Source organism: Lutjanus erythropterus, chromosome 16, assembly GCF_056507025.1.
Source record: "Lutjanus erythropterus isolate fLutEry1 chromosome 16, fLutEry1.hap2, whole genome shotgun sequence".
NCBI lineage: Eukaryota > Metazoa > Chordata > Actinopteri > Lutjaniformes > Lutjanidae > Lutjanus > Lutjanus erythropterus.
The window spans coordinates 26,735,175-26,753,279 of NC_139332.1; the positions used below are offsets into that span (position 1 = coordinate 26,735,175).

At 39.6% G+C, this 18,105-nt stretch overlaps 1 protein-coding gene across 1 annotated transcript; it reads right to left on the reverse strand.

Moving 5' to 3' along the window:
- Positions 1-3,352: 3,352 nt before the first annotated feature.
- On the reverse strand, positions 3,353-14,406 carry eva1bb (eva-1 homolog Bb (C. elegans)). Its single transcript, XM_084739889.1, has 3 exons — positions 14,124-14,406; positions 6,846-7,011; positions 3,353-4,088 (listed from the first exon to the last, which is right to left on the reverse strand). The coding sequence occupies exons 2-3, from the start codon at positions 6,910-6,912 to the stop codon at positions 3,667-3,669; spliced, it is 489 nt and encodes a 162-aa protein (XP_084596015.1). The 5' UTR covers positions 6,913-7,011; positions 14,124-14,406; the 3' UTR covers positions 3,353-3,666.
- Between the last annotated feature and the right edge of the window lie 3,699 nt (positions 14,407-18,105).

Below are 18,105 nucleotides of genomic sequence, written 5' to 3' on the forward strand. Positions count from 1 at the left end.
AAAAAAAGTCTACTGCTAGTCAAGGTTGCTGGACCCTGGTTTTGTTGAACAATAAAGAATTAACAGGCAACTATCAATCGCTCGAGCTATTTTTCATGCAGAAATACTAGATATTCCCTACAGGTACAGCTTTTGAGCAGTAAGGATTAGTTTGTGTTTTTGTTTTTAGGATTGTTTGACACTATTGGTCAGACAAAACAAGAAATGTGAACATGAACTTTAGATTAGTAGTCGACAAATGTGGGTTCTTCCAACACCAATTAGAAATCTAAATCACTTAAAAATCCATTATATTTTTAATCATTTTCAGTTCAAATTCATGTTTCTAAGCAGCTCTCATCAATCCAGAAATCTCACAAGTATCAAGGTGGGAAACAGTTGTGACCGTTAGTCACAGAATGAGCTCACGCCAGCAGGTCATGAGCGTCTCATTTTGTCAGAACTGAGAGTTATTTTCTCTAAATCTGAAAACAATCTCCAATTCAGGCTCTTTAACAGACGCAGCACACAAGAGCTCCAGTTGTAACATAATCAGGCTTTTCATGGATGGAGGGGGAACATCCAGCCAACAGAAAATAAGACCGTCTCCTGAGACGTCACTTGGATCCACTCTGAGAAGCTTTGCATTGGTAAAATCTACAGTATGCTGAGGTAAAATGGTTCTTTCATAGCAACGGACAGACACGTCTTCAGCAGAGAGAGCTGCAGTGTTGGAGGTGAAACTGGGAGGGAACTGAGGTACTGGGAATTGTGGAAATTGGAACACAGGAAGTGATGGGGTCAGAGAGACAAGTCAATTTAGAGGCTTCATGGGAAAAGACTGAGGAGGGCTTCTGTGGGAATAAACTGACTTCTCTGCTCACATTAAACCACCATGAGACTTCCTCCATGGGAGCAGTTTGACACTGTGGCTGCAGCTAATCACTGTTTTCCTTTTTAATAAATGTCTAGATTATTTTCTTGAATGATTGTGTGGTCAAAAAGCCCAATAAAATCTAAAAGGGGAAAATCACAATGTTGAGGAGCCAAAGATACTGTGTTCAAATAGCTGAAATAATTTGTAGATTAACCAATTAGTTAATTTGAACAGGAAAAAAAAAAACAGCAATTGGATAATATATAAACAAGTAATTATCAAATCAAAGACAAAAAAAAATGTTTTGATTCAAGTTTAGAAAATGTGAGGATTTACTGATTGAAATGCACAAAGGAATGTAATATAGAAACAAATATAAACATTTTAACATTAATAGATAAAACAACATTATTTGGGAAACTAAATTAATAGGGGGATTAATACAGCGGTGAATAACACATAATCAAATTAAAACTAATATCAATTCATGACATTTTATAACTTTATACCTACTTTTATTTCTACTTTGGTGCATATTCGTTGAGTCTTATTTTTAGATAAATCAAATCCAAATATATTCAATTCACTCTTAGATTGAAATAAGTAAAGCTTTATCATTTGAAAGGCTGAAAGCAGGTAACGTTTAGCATTTTTGCTTGAAAAAATACTTGAAGTTAAACTTGGCGGTTTACGGGTTCCGACTATCTCTTGGGCGGGACCAGTAACTTCCTGGAATCTCGCCTGGTTACCTGGCAACCTCACGGCGACGTCTGTTATATTCGGGCAGGGTGGTGTCTAGAAGGGAACCCCAAACACGCAAAAGATCACGCGAGAGTGAGTATTTTAACCCAACCCATGATCTTTCTCAACACTTAACGTGGTGTTTTCTGTCCCCAAATCAGATGCTAACCACAGCGTTATCACATTATAAAACAGTTAAGTTTATACAACATCCACAAAGAATAAACGACGACAAATCTCGCGAGAGTTTCGCAAATCTATGGTTTCCATTTTGGCAAGACCACTGGACGGAGCCAGGCTCGCTGTTTTCACTTGTTTCCAGTGTTTTGTGCTAAGCTAATCTAGCTAGGAGTCTCTTGACTTGAGCTAATGCTTCATACTTACTCAGACACTCTTGTTTTGTGATCTAATTATCAGCATCAAAAGTAAATAACACCTATACAGATGGGGACTACTACATTCAATAATTGTCCTGTTGTTCATTTAAAAAGTGGTTAAACTTTTAATTATTCACATTGCAAAGATGTTAAAATACAGACAAAGCCAAATATGATACATACAAAAATGTCTTATGTCACAAGCAATATAATACAGATCTGTGGAGGCCAAAATTGTCCAGTATTAATTGAACAAGATCATCATATGAATAAATATAAACAAAATGACACAGAATTTTGAATTTTTTTAAAAAAAATCTTTGAAATTCCAGAATTATTTGATGGATTTTTTTAATATAAGATTTTTCCTAAACAGATTTATTTCATTATGTGACTCCCAGCTAAATTTTGATATAAACACAGGTGAACTTCAACAGTCAGTGTATCTCAAAGTGCCATAAGACGCTGCTTTATTACAATAAGGGTCACTAACATCAGTTGTGTAGAAGATGTGGTGCACTAGAAGTGTGCTGTCAGTGGATCATCAAAACTACACACAAATTAAAACCTCTTTTGACCCCCAACAGAAAAACACTCCAACTTCTACAAGTGCCACTGAAAACCTTAAATGATATCATTTAAAATCAACAGGTGGACTTTCACTGCACCAGCTGCAACACTACAGCACACTATACTCAATCTCCAACAACCCAAGAAATAAAACAATGTAAAATGAACAGTGCAAACGGCACTTTACCACATCTCAGATGTTAACATTAACGACACATTCTCATATCTGGCCACTGCCACTACTCCTGGACTTTTTAACCAATTACAGAAGAAACAATAAATTTAGGCAGACTCATATTTTGTCACAAACTCCACATTTACACACAATCCAATACCTCAGGGTGCACAGAGAGTGTTGTTTGGCTTACCATGGAAGCTTGAGCACAGGAGTGATCACAAGAGCAGGCATGAAACAGACACACCTGCAGCTCAGGTGCTCTCAATTTGATTAGACAAATTGTGCCTGGGTCCTAGTGCCCCCCCTCTCCAATAATGCCACTTTTCAGCAAACAGGCTTTCCTTGAGCAATAAAGACATTGTGAAAACAAGCAGGATGACATAACATCTAATAGCTGTGAGCTGAGTTTTAAAAATGAATTTTAAAACACCATGGATATACTGCACATATTGTGTCTGTATTTATTCATATGATTATTTACCTCATAATGTCCTATTTATTTATTTATTTAGCGACTGCATGAAAATTACTGGGGATGAGAGCAGGTCAGAAAGTGGGGAGCGTGTGGTCGTTTGTCATTTGGCAGAATGGAAAAGAAAAATAATTCCGACCTAATTCCGAAGCAAAATAACGAGAAACAAGAAAATCCAGACAGAGGGCAGAGTCTCTGCAGATACAGACACCTCCACACACTTCTACAGGGTCAGAAAATGAGATGATGATTGAAAGGGATTATGTTAATATGAGCCTATACTTTGTTTTTGGAAAATGCTGCATATTGTACATTTAAACCCTGAGCAGGGCTTTGTTGTTTTGTACAAAAAAAAAAAAGCACCACCTGTATTATTTTTGTACAGTCCCTTATATTAATATTGAACAGTTTTGGTCTCCATACAAATCAACATGAAAAATTCACACATCTCCTGTCACAGTCAAAGTGTCTGTTAGTGGTAGTGCACTCGTCCAATAGTCCCCGTCCCCGTGACCAGAATGTCCGGCTGTCCGTTCCTCCAGATCTCCCTGACGATTCGCTCCCTCTCCTCCAGACGTCTCGCCTTCTCCAGCTCCTCAGCCGAGGCGAACACGTTCACGCTCCTCAGAGTACCGTTAGACTGGCTGCTGCGATCACTCAGGGGCCCCACTGTCACTTTAGGGATCTCCGCCTCCTCGTCATCCTCCTCCGCAATGCTCTCCTCATCCTCCTCTTCCTCGCTGGACTCCTTCAGCTGTCTCCGCTCGGGGGAAGGGGGAGGCCTGCTGGGGCGGCGAGCCCTGCAGGCGATGGCGACCACCATGAGGCACAGCGCCATGAGCAGGCCGAAGCAGACGCCCATCATGAAGTAGAGGGCGAAGCTCTCTGGATTGGCTGTGAGGGTGGAGAAACACAATGGACGGGTTAGATATGAACAGACAACCAAACAAAAAATAAGCAGGTGAAAAACAGGTTGGAGGTGCGCGAAACTTTGCTGAAACAGAGTGAGGGCAAATGATTTTTCAAGGAAGCGTTACGTCGCTCAGCCTGTTCGCTGACGCATGGAACAGGTTAGGACGTCCTCATTTAGGAAAACTGAGGCAATCAGCTGCTCGCTCGCTCGCTAGCTCGCAATGCCTCCAGTTAGGAAGTGGTGTGAACTTTGACAGCTGTGCTCGTCAACATTGCAATGATTACAAGTGTTACAAACCACCCAGAGAATTTTGAATGATTTGAAAAATTCGGTCCAAAAATCATGAGGAAAATCAAGTTTTCTCTGCTCTGAAACACTGGGGCATGTCCACTCTCAGTATCAAACATCCCTACGACCTGAAAACGACCTGAAACATGGACGCTCCGTCTAGCAGCATTATTAGACATGTTTGAGCCACCAGAGCCAGAGGACAGTGACAGGATGGTATTGTTTTTCTCTTCTGTGGCAGGTTGTCGGAACTGAGGTGAGCTGAAGTGAACTGCTGGGCTGATTTGGACCGAAAGATTCGCTGAAGGGGCGTCTGTAAGGCAGTGTTAGGCAGTGTGTCCGTTCGTGGGGCTTTTATAGTGTTGGGGGACCATGACTCCAGCACGTCACCAGGCCATGTTTCAGGTCCGTCCCAAAAAATCCTGAACAACAACAGAATTCATTACTACACAGTTCTCAGTATTTTCACAAGTTTTCAGCTACAGTGTTCTAACATGTATAATCAAGTTAAAAGAAAAAAAAAAAAATCCCTTCTCCTTTGCAAGAACTTCAAGTATGTGGGCGAGTTTGCCTGACCAGAGACAGAACAAAAATCTGTACTCTCTATTATTTTAATACTGCCCACTTTTGAGCCCCAGAGGTTCAACAGAGCGAGCAGAAACCCTGTCAAAGTGCAGCAGTGGTGTGAGCCAAAGAAAACAGGACACTGAAGTCCCTGGAACTGATTCAGGCGAGACTCTGAAATGAATTCTGAAAAGACAAAACTCGAGTCTTCTCTTGAGATCTGCCCCACTGATTACCAGTGGATATTTCTTGTTACCCTTTAGCAAAAAGACTGGAAACAGAGGGAGACAGCTCGACTCTCTCCAAAGGTTAACTTAAGTTTGTGTATGTATTTAAGAAACATGATAAAACGTGTTAATTAGTGAGGTTAAGAGGTGCTGGTAGTCAGGTTTTATCGCCTTTGAACAGAGCCAGGACAGCAGCTCCCTGTGTTTTCAGTCTTTGTGCTAAGCTAACTGCATGTAGCTTTATATTTGGTGTATGAGAGACTCGTATCAGCCTTCATCTAACTCTCAGCAAGAAATGCACTGGCCTTGTTCAGACTGCCAGCTCATATATGTTTTTTGGCAAATTCAGATTGTGTTCAGACTCATTTTACAAAGTCTAGACACCAAAAAAACACATGAAATGTGATTTTTTGAAATCAGAACCAAGCCACATTTGGAGGTTGTTTGAAATGCGATTCCAAATGAATTCCTTCAGTTCAGATGCTTTGACCGCTCAAATCTGATTTCAAAGTGTCTTTTGTGTCGTTTGCAATGAAACACACAGCGACAACGTCAAATCCAGAGTGACAGGAGTGAATCTGAGTGGCCGAGCAGAATCCATGCTGCGACCAGCAGGGCAGCATAGACGACAACACAACAGTCTGTGGACAGAAATAAATTGTTTGCTGCCACTTTGGGAGGAGGTGTCTGTACAAACTGCGTTAGAAAGCCACTTCATCAGCATAAGTAGCTAGTGATGCCTGTATGGTTACCACAGCAACCCAAGGTGATTGGCTGGGGGTGTCTAGACACACAAAGCCAACCTGATTACCTGCTAAAAACGGTGTGGACAGTACAGGCTAAAGAGGTATCAAAGTATTAGAGTATACCAGGGTATTTAGAAATCTTGAAGGTATGATTTTCAGTACCGTCACTGTGAATGAAGTTATCCGAAACATAAATTTTAATTGATGGAAAATAAAAATATAAAATTAAATGAATTTATTACAATAGGGAAATTAGCGGTAAAAAAACCCAGAAATAACTGGTTGGTCATTTCTGCTTTATAGCCTCAGACTCCTTGCTAATTAATTAAATATGACAAGATATGGAATCATTTAAGTATTGCCACATATTGAGATTAACTTCTTCCAACTACAAAAGCAGTTTATTATCTACACGACACACCTGTATCATCTCTGTTCAGCCAAATGATGTGCTGGTATCCATGGCAACAGGTCATCGGGTCCTTTAGCAAGAATCTATGGAATAAGGGCGCTTATTTCCTACATATTCATTTATTCTAAGTATTTAAACCCGTTAATACTTGTCTAATGTGGCTAAATGCATTGTAAGCTTGACAATGTCATATATGCTACGACGACTTCTATCAGCAGCATTTAATGATTTGGTTTTTCAAATAAATCCCGTCACATGCCGCACAGACTGGTGAACTGTTGGGAAGCAATAAAGGTATGAAAAAATACTGTCCAAGCAAAGTGGACAGTTTGTCTTAAAAATCTGATTTACACAACAAATCTGATTTGCTTGCAGTCTGAACAAAGCATAAGTGTATTTTCATTAATAGTTTTTACAGACTTGTAACCATGTAGATTAATACTGTGACCCCTTGAGGGAGCCCAGAGCCCCAGCTTGGGAACCACACACTTAAATTTTTACCTTTAATGTGAGCGTAGGTCGCCATGCTGTTACTGAGCAGCTCCATGTCTCTCTTAACAGGCTCCATCCTGATTCACTGTGGGGTCAAATATCGACCATCTCCTCCACTTCACACGCTGAACACCTGGACTGTCCACCAACAGACAGACAGACAGACAGACAGGTCCTGTCACACAAAAACACAGACAGACAGTCAGTTTAGCATTAACGTTTTAATCTGACACAGTCCTCTTTGATGAAGGAACAAATGGTGTCACTTTAAAACCATCAACAGATGCCAAATGTGTCCTCCGCCCATCATCAGTCCTGTGATGTAAACTGGTGTCAGAGGTCAGCAGACAGGACGTTGTGTCCCTCGCAAGTGTTTTACACTCCGGCTGTGGTCGGGACAACGTGAGGCCCTGATAGGGATGTTTATATTTATGACATCACGGTCTGAGGAGGCGCTTTTCCGGTGTCCAGGAAATAGTTTTTCCTCTTTTTTTTTCCCCACAGAAGACAGATTTCACATGTTGCTTGGACTGAATCACATGTCCACTGGGAGGAACCCCAGCTAATCAAACTGTTATTACAAACAAAGTATATTTTGGGTTTCTTTTATTTCGCAGAGGTTTTGAGTCTCTGACATTTGAATGCTCTGTCTGTCTCTTTATGACAGGTTTATAAGTTGTACTTCATGGCTTTATTTTATCCCTTTAGCAGGTGTTGATCTTTTCTGTTTAGTAATAACAGGGCTGTAACTAACACTTATTTTCAATTTTGATCATTTTCTCGATTACTTGATTAGTTGTTTGGTCTATAAAATGTCAGAAAAATGGTGAAAAATGTTGATCAGTGTTTCCCAAATGTCTTATTTTGTCCACAACTCAAAGATATACATTAAACCAGATAATAGTCACCTTTAAGAAGCTAAAATCAGAGACTTTGTTCTCAAAAAAAGTTACTCCAAGTGATTAATCAATTGTTAAAATAGTTGACAACTGATTAATCACTTCCATCTAATATACATTTATGATTACTGGCATTCCATTAATAAACTGTGATGAACAATTAAGTCTATAGTAAATATAGAAATATTAGTAAGACAGGATTATAAAGGTTTGTTTATGAACATCACATCTGTGGTTGTAAATGTTCAATAACTTGTTAATAAATGTATTTTGTTGCAGATGTCCTGCGGCTCTTTTGTTGAACTAAAGAGGAAAAACATCAGCCAGCAGATTCTTATAAAAACTGTTTACACAAGGGGCATTGTTATAAAATCTTTCCAAAATGTTGTATCAACAAGACAAAAACGTAACCCAATCAGGTTTGGGGCAGGCAGTGTGTGAAAATAAACGTACTCCAAAAAGTCGGTGCTCATACTAAATCAGCTTGATTCTTGTGTGTGCTGTTGATAGATACCATTTTTCTCCGCAGAGGAGTTTCTCACAGCTGCAAAAAATTAAAACTAATTGTGGATGGTGGTGAAAAAGCTCCAGGGACACCTCAGAAAACAAAAAATAACAATTTGAATTTGAAAAACCATTTCGATAATCATCTTTCTGCGATGTTTAATTGGCTGCGACATTCAAAGTCGCAGTTTGACTGAGATGCATCAGTGCTCACACTGAAGTATAATTTCCTGTTCGGATAAAATGGTTCAGTATGTTGATTTTTTGTCGATTACCTGCAAAACAGTCACAATGACAACACTAAAAACACTGATATTTAGCACGTATAGTGTTTACCATGTTCACTACACAGTGTGTTAGCATGCTAATGTTAGCAATCAACAGAAAAAGAAAGTGGAACTAGAGGAAAAAAAAAATCTGCCTTTCCTTTAAGTAGACATTCAGCTATTTGACTGTCTTAAACTTAAATGCATGTTGCTTAAAGGAGCAATACGCAGTAATTGCACACCCAAAAATGAGTACTACAGTCTAAGTAGCAAGTTGGTACCATAGATGAAATATTAAATAGGTTGAAATTCTATTTAATATACAGTCTCTGGTTGAAGCACATTGTTTCCTCCTGCCACCTCCTCCCCAGACTCGTGGAAGCTCAGGCAGGCTGCAGGAACACTGCAGGAGCGCAAGACAAGCACAACATTATAGTTTGACAATAACAAGTGAGGATGAGTCCTACACTGTGTTGATCAGCTGTTTATAATCGTCACTTGTCTGTCAATGTAAACAAAAGCACGTTATCCTGAAAACAAAAGCCCCTTGCTCTGAAAATGAAAAAATACCTGCCAGAACTCCATTAACATTTTGCTCAATTTAACCATTATGAATGTGGAGTCCTTCTACAAGATTATTGATTTCTTACGACTCATAAACAGACACTTACTCATTAATCTGAACTCTAATTAATGTGATACAGGTAAACTAAAACAGAAGCTGCAAGTACTTCAGTTTATAATGTTTCCTTGATGTCTGATGGTATGTCATGATCATTTTATGATTTATTACAGTAAATTTATTACGGCTTAGTCCTTTAATTTACACTGGAGAATATAATTCCTAAATCGCCTTTTCTCCTGTTAGGCTCTGATGTATTTTTACTGTTTTGTCTGTCTTGAACTTGAATATATGTTGCTCAGAAGTTACATGTGAGTTGTTTAATCATTAAAGACCTCTGACCTTGAATAAAAATCAGACGCAGATCTTTAAAAAAATAAGTTTGGGTAGACGAACCTACAGACAAGGACGCTGACATCCTTAGAGCCATGTGTAACATTAACACATCTTTCCTGAAACAAAGCCTCTGGTTACTCTGGATAATCCACAGACCTCACTGGAGATCATTCTTACTGCAAAAAAGTCCCTTAAAAACATTTTTTTTTGTAATTTGGGTGACCAGATCCTTTTGGAGAGTGAGAAACTGAGGGTTTATGAGACTAAAGTGGGGGATTTGGTCGCAGATGGTCCCACGGTTACAGTAAAGCTTGATGTAAACATGATGACTGATATTTCCCACCCCCTCACATTCCCTGTCATTATAACAACAATGTGCGTGGGAGTCGAATGTTTTTCTTTCTCTCTCTCCAGGGTGAACCAAGTCATGCCCTGCTCCAGTCGCTGCCACAGGGGGCCTCGAGTCACTCTCCCACCCTGATCTTTATCCTGGTGAGTCTTGGCAGGGCCTGTGAACTCTTAAAGGCTTCTTTTTTTTATTTTCTTTGGGTGGTAATTACAGCGATAGGCTCTCTGGTGGGTGACGCAGGGTCCACTGACTCATGGGAACTGATGGGTCTCAACCAGCTCTGCCGTCTGTTCGACATTTAGCTCACAGACAGAAGAAGCAAGGCTCCGTCTGCACCCTCAATTTGCAGCCCCCAGACCTTAACAACATAAGTGGGCAATTTAGTGTTTCGGTTCAGCTGGTGTAAAGTCAAACAGTGTTTGTTTGGATTAAAGGCTGCTCTTTACACCCAGTGCTTCTACAAATTATCAGACTGTTTATCAAAGTGTAGCATTCGTCACAATGATATCACCTTCTTATCAAGTCAGATTTTCTCTAATTTAGGTCTTGAAAGGAATATTTTTAATAATAGAATTAATTTGACATTTTTAGGTCATGCTTCCTTGCTGAGATTAGATGAGAGGATTGACGCCACTTTAATGCACTAAATATGAAGCTACAGCCAGCAACCACTTAGCATAGCTTAGCATTAAGACTGGAAATGACTAGCTTGCCTCCATCCACAGGAGGGGTGATAATGATTAATCAGCGATCAATTAATCAGTCATTAAGAAGCTGATTGATCAAGTAAATTTAATCAACCTACTATCAAATAGTAATTGATAATGTACAGTGAGCAGGTCGTTATTGTGAAACTGAATCATCCTGAATGGGTTTATTTCACAATAACGACCTGCTCACTGTACATTATCAAGCTTATTACATGGTTACTTACCAAAAGTAAATAAATAAATATTTGGCACAGATTTATGTGACAGAAAATATTAATTTTAAAATCAAAAGTAACCTGCTCACTGTACATTATCCTCCTTGTTACATGGTTATGTACAAAAAAAAAAAATCAATAATTTCACACAAAATATTAATTCTAAAATGACTTAAGTGATTTAACAATGATTTTATTCTTCCTTTAGGGTCTATGATTAGAACTGTGTCCATAGCAACGGTCTGTTATACAGAATTAACAGATCTTAGAATGCTGTAATTGACCAATCAGAATCAAGTATCTAACAAACCCACATAATAACATCCTCTAACATCTGGCTTTTATCTTCAGTGGAAAAAAGAGTACAATCAGATTTGACTCCTGTGTCAAATGACCCTGCCGGCCGTAGTCACGGGTATTTATCGGCTCCAGTCCGATCGGCAGTGATGTAAACATGACAACCGGATGGATGAGCTAACTGTTACGCCTTTTCCTGCAGAGGCAATGACGGTTTGTCACCTCTTTTTCATCACAGCCGCAAATTCCCTCTGCCTCCGTTCAAGCAGCGTTCAAATATGATTCCATATTAATCATGTTGAGTTTGAAAGAGAAGTAAAAGATATAAAAACGTAACCACTGTAACACTGTCACTTCTTTTCTGCTGCTCTCTAACCCTGTTTTGTGGCACCTTCATGATGTAAAATGTGACAAAATCTCCTACAGTCAATGTGAAAGGAGTCAATCTGCTATTTTTTTGAAGGTTTACCTGCAATTAAAACCCTGCATATATTTGCTAATTTTGGTGTAAAAACAGTGCAAAGCTGACTAATTAACATGTTGTGTCTAAGTTGATTAAAACTGAAGTGTAAGAACAATAATTTGCAGTTTTAGTTTTTTTTTTAAAATGTATCTTGTACTGGTTGCTATGCTCAAGAAATAATTTAGCACATAACCTCTCAAAAAACAGCAAAATGTTGTTTTTATACTTGTTTTTTTTTTTTTACACAGATTGCACAAATGAGCTATAACATGCTAATTAGTGAGTTTTAGAGTTTGTAGTCAATGTTTGTCACAGTTGGACAGTGTCTGGCTAACGGTTTCCCCCCTTTTCCAGTCTTTGTGCTAAGCTACGCTAACTGGCTGTGGCTTCATATTTGCAGAATGGTATCGTTCGTCCCGTCCAATTCTCTGCGACAAAGTGCAAGAATCACTTTCTTAAAAGAAGTGAAACAGTCTGCCGGTGCAGCACGAATAAATCAAATTCCATTCTTTTTTGATTCTCCTGCTCGTCTTATTCTTTATCTAACATTTTAACCTCCAGACACTAATTTCTGGATATTAGGGGAATTTTTTTGTTATATTGGTGAAGGATTTTGTTTTTAGAAAGTTTCTCATTATAATGACTTACAGGATTTTTTTTCTCATCACACAAAAAAAAAAAAAAAAAAAAGATTTTTATGTCTTAATCAGACACAAGGAATAAGATGTCGTGCCACAGTCGACTGAAACAACACTAATAAGTTGTAAACACGTAAAAACGTGTAAAAGTAAAACACTGGATCCTTGCAGGAGCACACCCACACTCTTCTTCTGTTTTCTCACTTACAGAATAAAACAAAAACATGTATTTTTACGCAGAGCCCCACAGAACTTGATGACAGGCAGTTTGCGGTGAAGTCTGTCCGAGCTGGAAGCACCACACAAATACCAGAGGGAGACAAATGTCCGTTTTATGCAGCCGCAGTCTTGGGCAGACAAATTTAACACCTAACATTTCCAGACAAGTCCAATAACTTCTCAACGTTAACTATACGCATGCAAAAGCCCGGCAGCTGTAGCTGTTTATGTAACCCCATAAAACGCACTCCGGTTCAACCCTCCCACACTTCCTGCTCAGATAATCCCGTTTAAGTCAAAAGATGAAACCTGAAACCAGTGAAAATAAGACTTGTTATTTTACAGTAGTCCACCCTGCTAACGTCTGATGTTTACAGTCTCTCAGACGGGGAGTCGCTGTCAAAAACACTTTAATCAACACGGAGAATAAAAGAACGTTTAAAAATACATGAAACAGGCCGAGTTCTCTCTGTGGATCTGTGTGAAACGTGGAGATGATTTCAGGTTGTAGCTGCTGCACCAACAAACGGCTTTATGGTCTGTGGTCATGTGCAGAACATGGTGCTGCAGACCCTTCGCTGTTAGAAATAAGGGTTCTTCCTGAAGGGCTGAGGTTCAACCCAGAGCCATTTGCTTCTGAAGAACCCATTTATCGGGAAAGGGTTTGTCAAGGGTTCTTTGTAAGACTAAGGGTTCCATTAAGAACCCTTTCTGGAATCAAGAGCTCTTCAAAGATGGTTTAAACTCTTATCAAAGGTTATTTGTAATATAAGAGGGTTCCAGATAAAACACTTGGAATATAAGAGGTTCTCAGTAGAGAACTGACGTTGTTGTTAGCACTCTTAGAAGGTGGTGAGATTCTAAACAGAACCAAAAAAAGAGGGTTCTGGGTGGAACCATTACACCATAGAATGGTTCTCTGTAGAACTTCTCATAGGGGGTTCTGGGTGGAACCTTTCACAGATGGTTCTAGATGTGACCCTTCCTGCTGTGTTCTAGGTTGAACACTCTGAAAGTGTTGGAATATAAAAATGTTCTCAGTAGAATCTCTTCAGTGCGTTCTAGACAAAACCTTTGGAATAAAAAATGTTCTCTGTTGGGTTCTTTTTAGCACCCTTATAATTGGAAAGATTCTGGAAAGGCTTCTGGTTGGAACCATTATACCATCGAAGGGTTCTCTGTAGAACCACTGATAGTGGCTTCTGTGTGACACATTTCATAGATGGTTCTAGAAGTGACTATTTATGTTGGATTCCAGGTAGAACTTTAAACTGCTAAAACTCATTGAAGAGTCCCACGTGGAACCCTTAGAATACAAAAATGTTTGCTAGAATTGTTTGAGTGTTTTCTAGATAAAACCCTTTAAATAATAAAAAGGTTCTCTCTAGAACAACCTGAGTGTTTTCTAAATAAAGCCCCTTGGAATATAAAAGAGGTTCTTCTTAACACCCTTTGAACTGACAAGATTCTGGATATAACCCCTCAAAGGGATTCCGGGTGGAACCATTACACAAAAGAGTGGGGCTCTGTAGAACATCTCTTAGGGGGTTCTGGGTGGAACGTTTCACAGATGTTCGAGATGTGACCCTTCATGTTGGGTGCTAGGTAGAATTCCCTGAAAGGGTGAAAATGTTTAAAAATCTTTGTTTAAGACAGTTTTCCTGACAGAAAACTTCTGTAATCTGCAATAAAATTTTGATTTACATGAAAATTAAACACATTTGAAGGAAAAGCGTAAAAAGATAAACATAAATCAGATCATCGCTCACCTTCGTCCTGGATGCTCCGGCCGACGAACACAAAGTTTCCTCTGAAAAAACAAAGACTTTAGATCCAGATGTGGACCTGATCCATCAGCCAGCGCTTGGATAAGATCCCATAATGTGGACGGAGACGCAGAGAGACGCCGTTGGACAGTCCGCGTTCGTGACAGACGAGCTGATGAAGCTGCTGGAGAGCAGGAGAGGGAGCAGCCCTCCACTATGATCCACTCCCTGTCATCCTTCAGAGGAGGAGGAGGAGGAGGAGGAGGACCAGCCACCACAGCTCGTTGTTGTTGAGGAGGAGGAGGAGGAGGAGGTGTTTCCTTTTCCTGACAGATAACTGAAACTCATGCATGTACCACTACAAAATAAAAGCCCCAAAATGCTCACAATAGAGTCCTCACTTTAATAGAAATCCTCCTTTCCTGTAAGTTCTCCTGCCTCTTTCCACTGCTGACCAGAGGGAGCTGATCTCTCCTCTGCTCGCCACAAACGCACCACAGTGGGCTCTGTTCACTGTTAAGCCAGGAGGGTGGAACAGGAAATAGCTCGTCGGCTGCCATGGGCACCGGGCCGCGCTGCTTCAGGGGCTCGCGGATTAATTGAGCTCTTTGTATTTTAATCTCAGCGTTGAGGGAGGGGAGGAAAAAAAAAAAGTGCAGACAGAGTTTATTAAGCAAACAGTGGAGCCGCACGCAGACCAGAACCAGCAGGTGCTGTTGTTTGGCGGAAAGTAATTAAGTACATTTACTCCTGTACTGTAATTAGGTACAAATTTATGCTTCTACTCATACTCTACTACCATTTTAGTCTATTCTTTTTAAATGCATCCTAATCGTATATCGTCTATGTTTGTTTACTGCTGTAACAATGTTTTTATGGTTTTTATCTCTTGAAAAAGTTATTTTAATTTCAACAAGGCTTTTAAATAAAGGGAATTAAAGTAAATTAAATCATAAGATACCTTATAGATTAATCGAATGACTCCCCACATTTCTGACTTAAAAAATGGTGTCTAGTTGGGGCCAACAACCAGAAAAATATGGTGGAGTAAAAAGTACAGAATTTACCACAGAAATGTGGTGGACTGGAGGCACAAAGTAGGCAAAATATAAACTACAAATACTTAAGTAAAATATTTCAGAACTGCACTTATGTACAGAGCTTGAGTAAAGTACTTTTACTCTTGACCCTTTAAGTACATTTTGCTGATAATTCTTATGTTCCTCTATTTAAGCAGGACTTTGATTTGCATGGAGTATTTTTACATTGTTGTGTTTGTGGTACTTTTACTTCAGTACAGGATGTGAGCACATCTTTTTAACCACTGCTGGAGTGTGTGACACTACACCAGGCTGCGTTATGTATGGTAAAAGAATTGTTTATGCGGTCGAGACTCTGTAAAGTGCTATTCTGAGTTGAGTGAGTGTTGATGTGGCACTCGGTTGTGTTTTTAGCAAAGCGGTAAGCGGTCATTATGTGGGCTGTTGTCATTCAGACGCTCTCAAGGTTGGTTTTTAAAGCAGTCAAGAGAAAAATATGTCCCTAAAAACACAGTGCGGCCACGGCCAAAACAATGATCCAACCGCTGAGGGACATTCCTGCGTGCACACTGCTCTTAATTTACTGCAGCGTTCCACTGAGCTTAAATGGTGAATTCACTCCCCATCTCTCTGCAGTGTCGGGGTTTATCTGCGCCGCCTGTGTTATGTCAGGCCTGTCCTCTTCCTGACACCGTGTAGGAATAACATACCACTCTGCAAATTCCTCAAATTCCCTATCGTATTTGTGTATCGGGGAGAACACTGGGGCGGCAGTTTCCAAACGAAACACTCTCTTCCTTTCACCCGATCCGCTCGTTTCCATTGGCTGAGCAGAGACCCGTCGTGCCCGGCTGGACGTCACAGCACCAATCCCGGCGGAGAGTGAGTGACAGCTCACCGGTGCACGCTGCAGAGATGTTTGTGGAAACATGACTGCTTGTTTTTCCCTCCACCAGACTGGCACTGATCATGACTAATGTTTTCCTGCATATGGGCAGTTATTAACTTTGGGCTGCTTTCACACACACACACACACTCACACACACACACTCTCTCACACACACACACACACACAGATGGGCTTTGTGGCGCATGCCAGGAATACTGAGCAGTAAATACACTGAGGGCCACACCTGCACCCACTGCTAATTGTAATATGTTCCATTTAATTATAATACAGCGGTTAAGAGCTGGGACAGAGACGTTTTTGAGTTATTCATCATTCCCGTGCGTTTCAAATAAATTGTTCCGATGTCTTCAAAAGAAAAAGAGGACAGTTATGTCATGTCAACTACAAACCTCAAACCAAATTACGAGAACACAAAGACACTGTGTTCGACCCATTAGTCCAGTGCTTTCCAAAAAGAGCCCGACTGAAAAATGGGCTGAAAAGTAACAAGAGATACAGAGATACTGAATATTTGAGGTAATTTAGCGTCTCCATTTGTCTACCAGAGAGGACTGGCAGTTATTTTCCGACTGTAAAATGTCCTGAGGGGTGCACTACAAAGCAAGTTCGACACGGCCAACTAGACTTGAGCGATATCTATTTTTTTTTTCATGCCTTCGTGACATTTCACCTGGGTTTACCGTATATGATGGTATTTGTGTGAAAAAAGCTGTCATTGTAGCCTATATGACATTGTCTAGCTTTGAATGCTTTGTGTCTAATGTGCAGCTGGCCTTGTTAGATAAGTCTTGCTGGGTTTAGATACTTATAACCCACAGAATAATGAATACATAGGAAATGAGCACCTTATTCCATAGATTCTTACTGAAGGACCTGATGACTTGTTGCCATGGATACCAACACATCATTTGTCTGAACAGAGATGATTTACAGCTGTATCATGGGGCTAATAAACGGCCTTTATAGCTGGAAGAAATCAATCATCAAATCAGAAAGGCCAAATTCCTGCTGTTAGATATTTAAAAAGTTTTTTTTTTTTTTGGTTTTTGCAAACTATAACAGAGTATTATTGATGTGTCTTTACTTTTCCATTTCATTGATTAGACCTGTTTTAAACAAGATGATGTAGAGAGCCTCCGCTGCGGGAGAACTAATGATAAAAATATCTTTAAAAATGAGTTTGTAAGCTCCTACAGTTTAATGACAATCTTACCTGCTGAAAAGGAGTTAAAGTAACTAACAAACCTGTCAAATTGTGCATAATGATTGGTGCATCTTCAGGACACTTCGCATCACCCTCAAAACATGCAACAGATCTACAGAATATTAATAACAAATTATCATAGTTACAGTCTGATGTTAATCCAAATTATTTTATTTTAATCCTTCTGACTCCACTGTCCTAGATTTCACCTGTTCTTACCTGGTCACCCTATTTGGAGCAGGTTAGGTCTGCAGCATAAGTTGATATAAATCAGCACCAACCAAATGCTGGTAAAATATTCAAAGAGCTTTTCGATCTTCTTCACTTACCAACCAAAAAAAAAAAAAAAAACCACAAAGGTAATCTTTTGAGTGGTTGGTAAAATTTAAACACTCTCCAGCCATTTGGCCGTTGGACAAAAAAAGTTCATTTTGAACCCTGCATGGTTCTCTCTAAAACTAAACTCAACATACCTCGCTTTCCCATTAATCTTGCTTTGTCGTACATCCCTCTGCTCAGTACATACATTGATCCCAATTATTTAACAGTCAAATAGAACAGATACTAATCAGAAACGATTTAAAAAAATCAATTAATCACTGGAGTCATTTTTCAGTCTCTCTCTCGTTTCTCAAATGTCAGTATTTGTTCCTTTTCCTCGTTTCACGTCTTTGCAAACTCAATATCTTTGGGTTTTAGCCTGTTGGTCAGATATAAGACATTAGAAGACATCAGTGGGCTCTGCTAAAATATAAAAGTCATTTTTCATGGTTTTGTGACATTGTGTAAACAAATATTAATTAATTAATTTGAGAACATAGTCAACAGCAT

Bases quoted from the DNA above. Each gene is read 5' to 3' on its own strand.
- eva1bb (XM_084739889.1), bottom strand. From the start codon at position 6,912: ATGGAGCCTGTTAAGAGAGACATGGAGCTGCTCAGTAACAGCATGGCG. The intron at 4,089-6,845 runs GTAAAAATTTAA...CCACCCTCACAG, and splicing joins GACCTACGCTCACATTAAAG to CCAATCCAGAGAGCTTCGCC.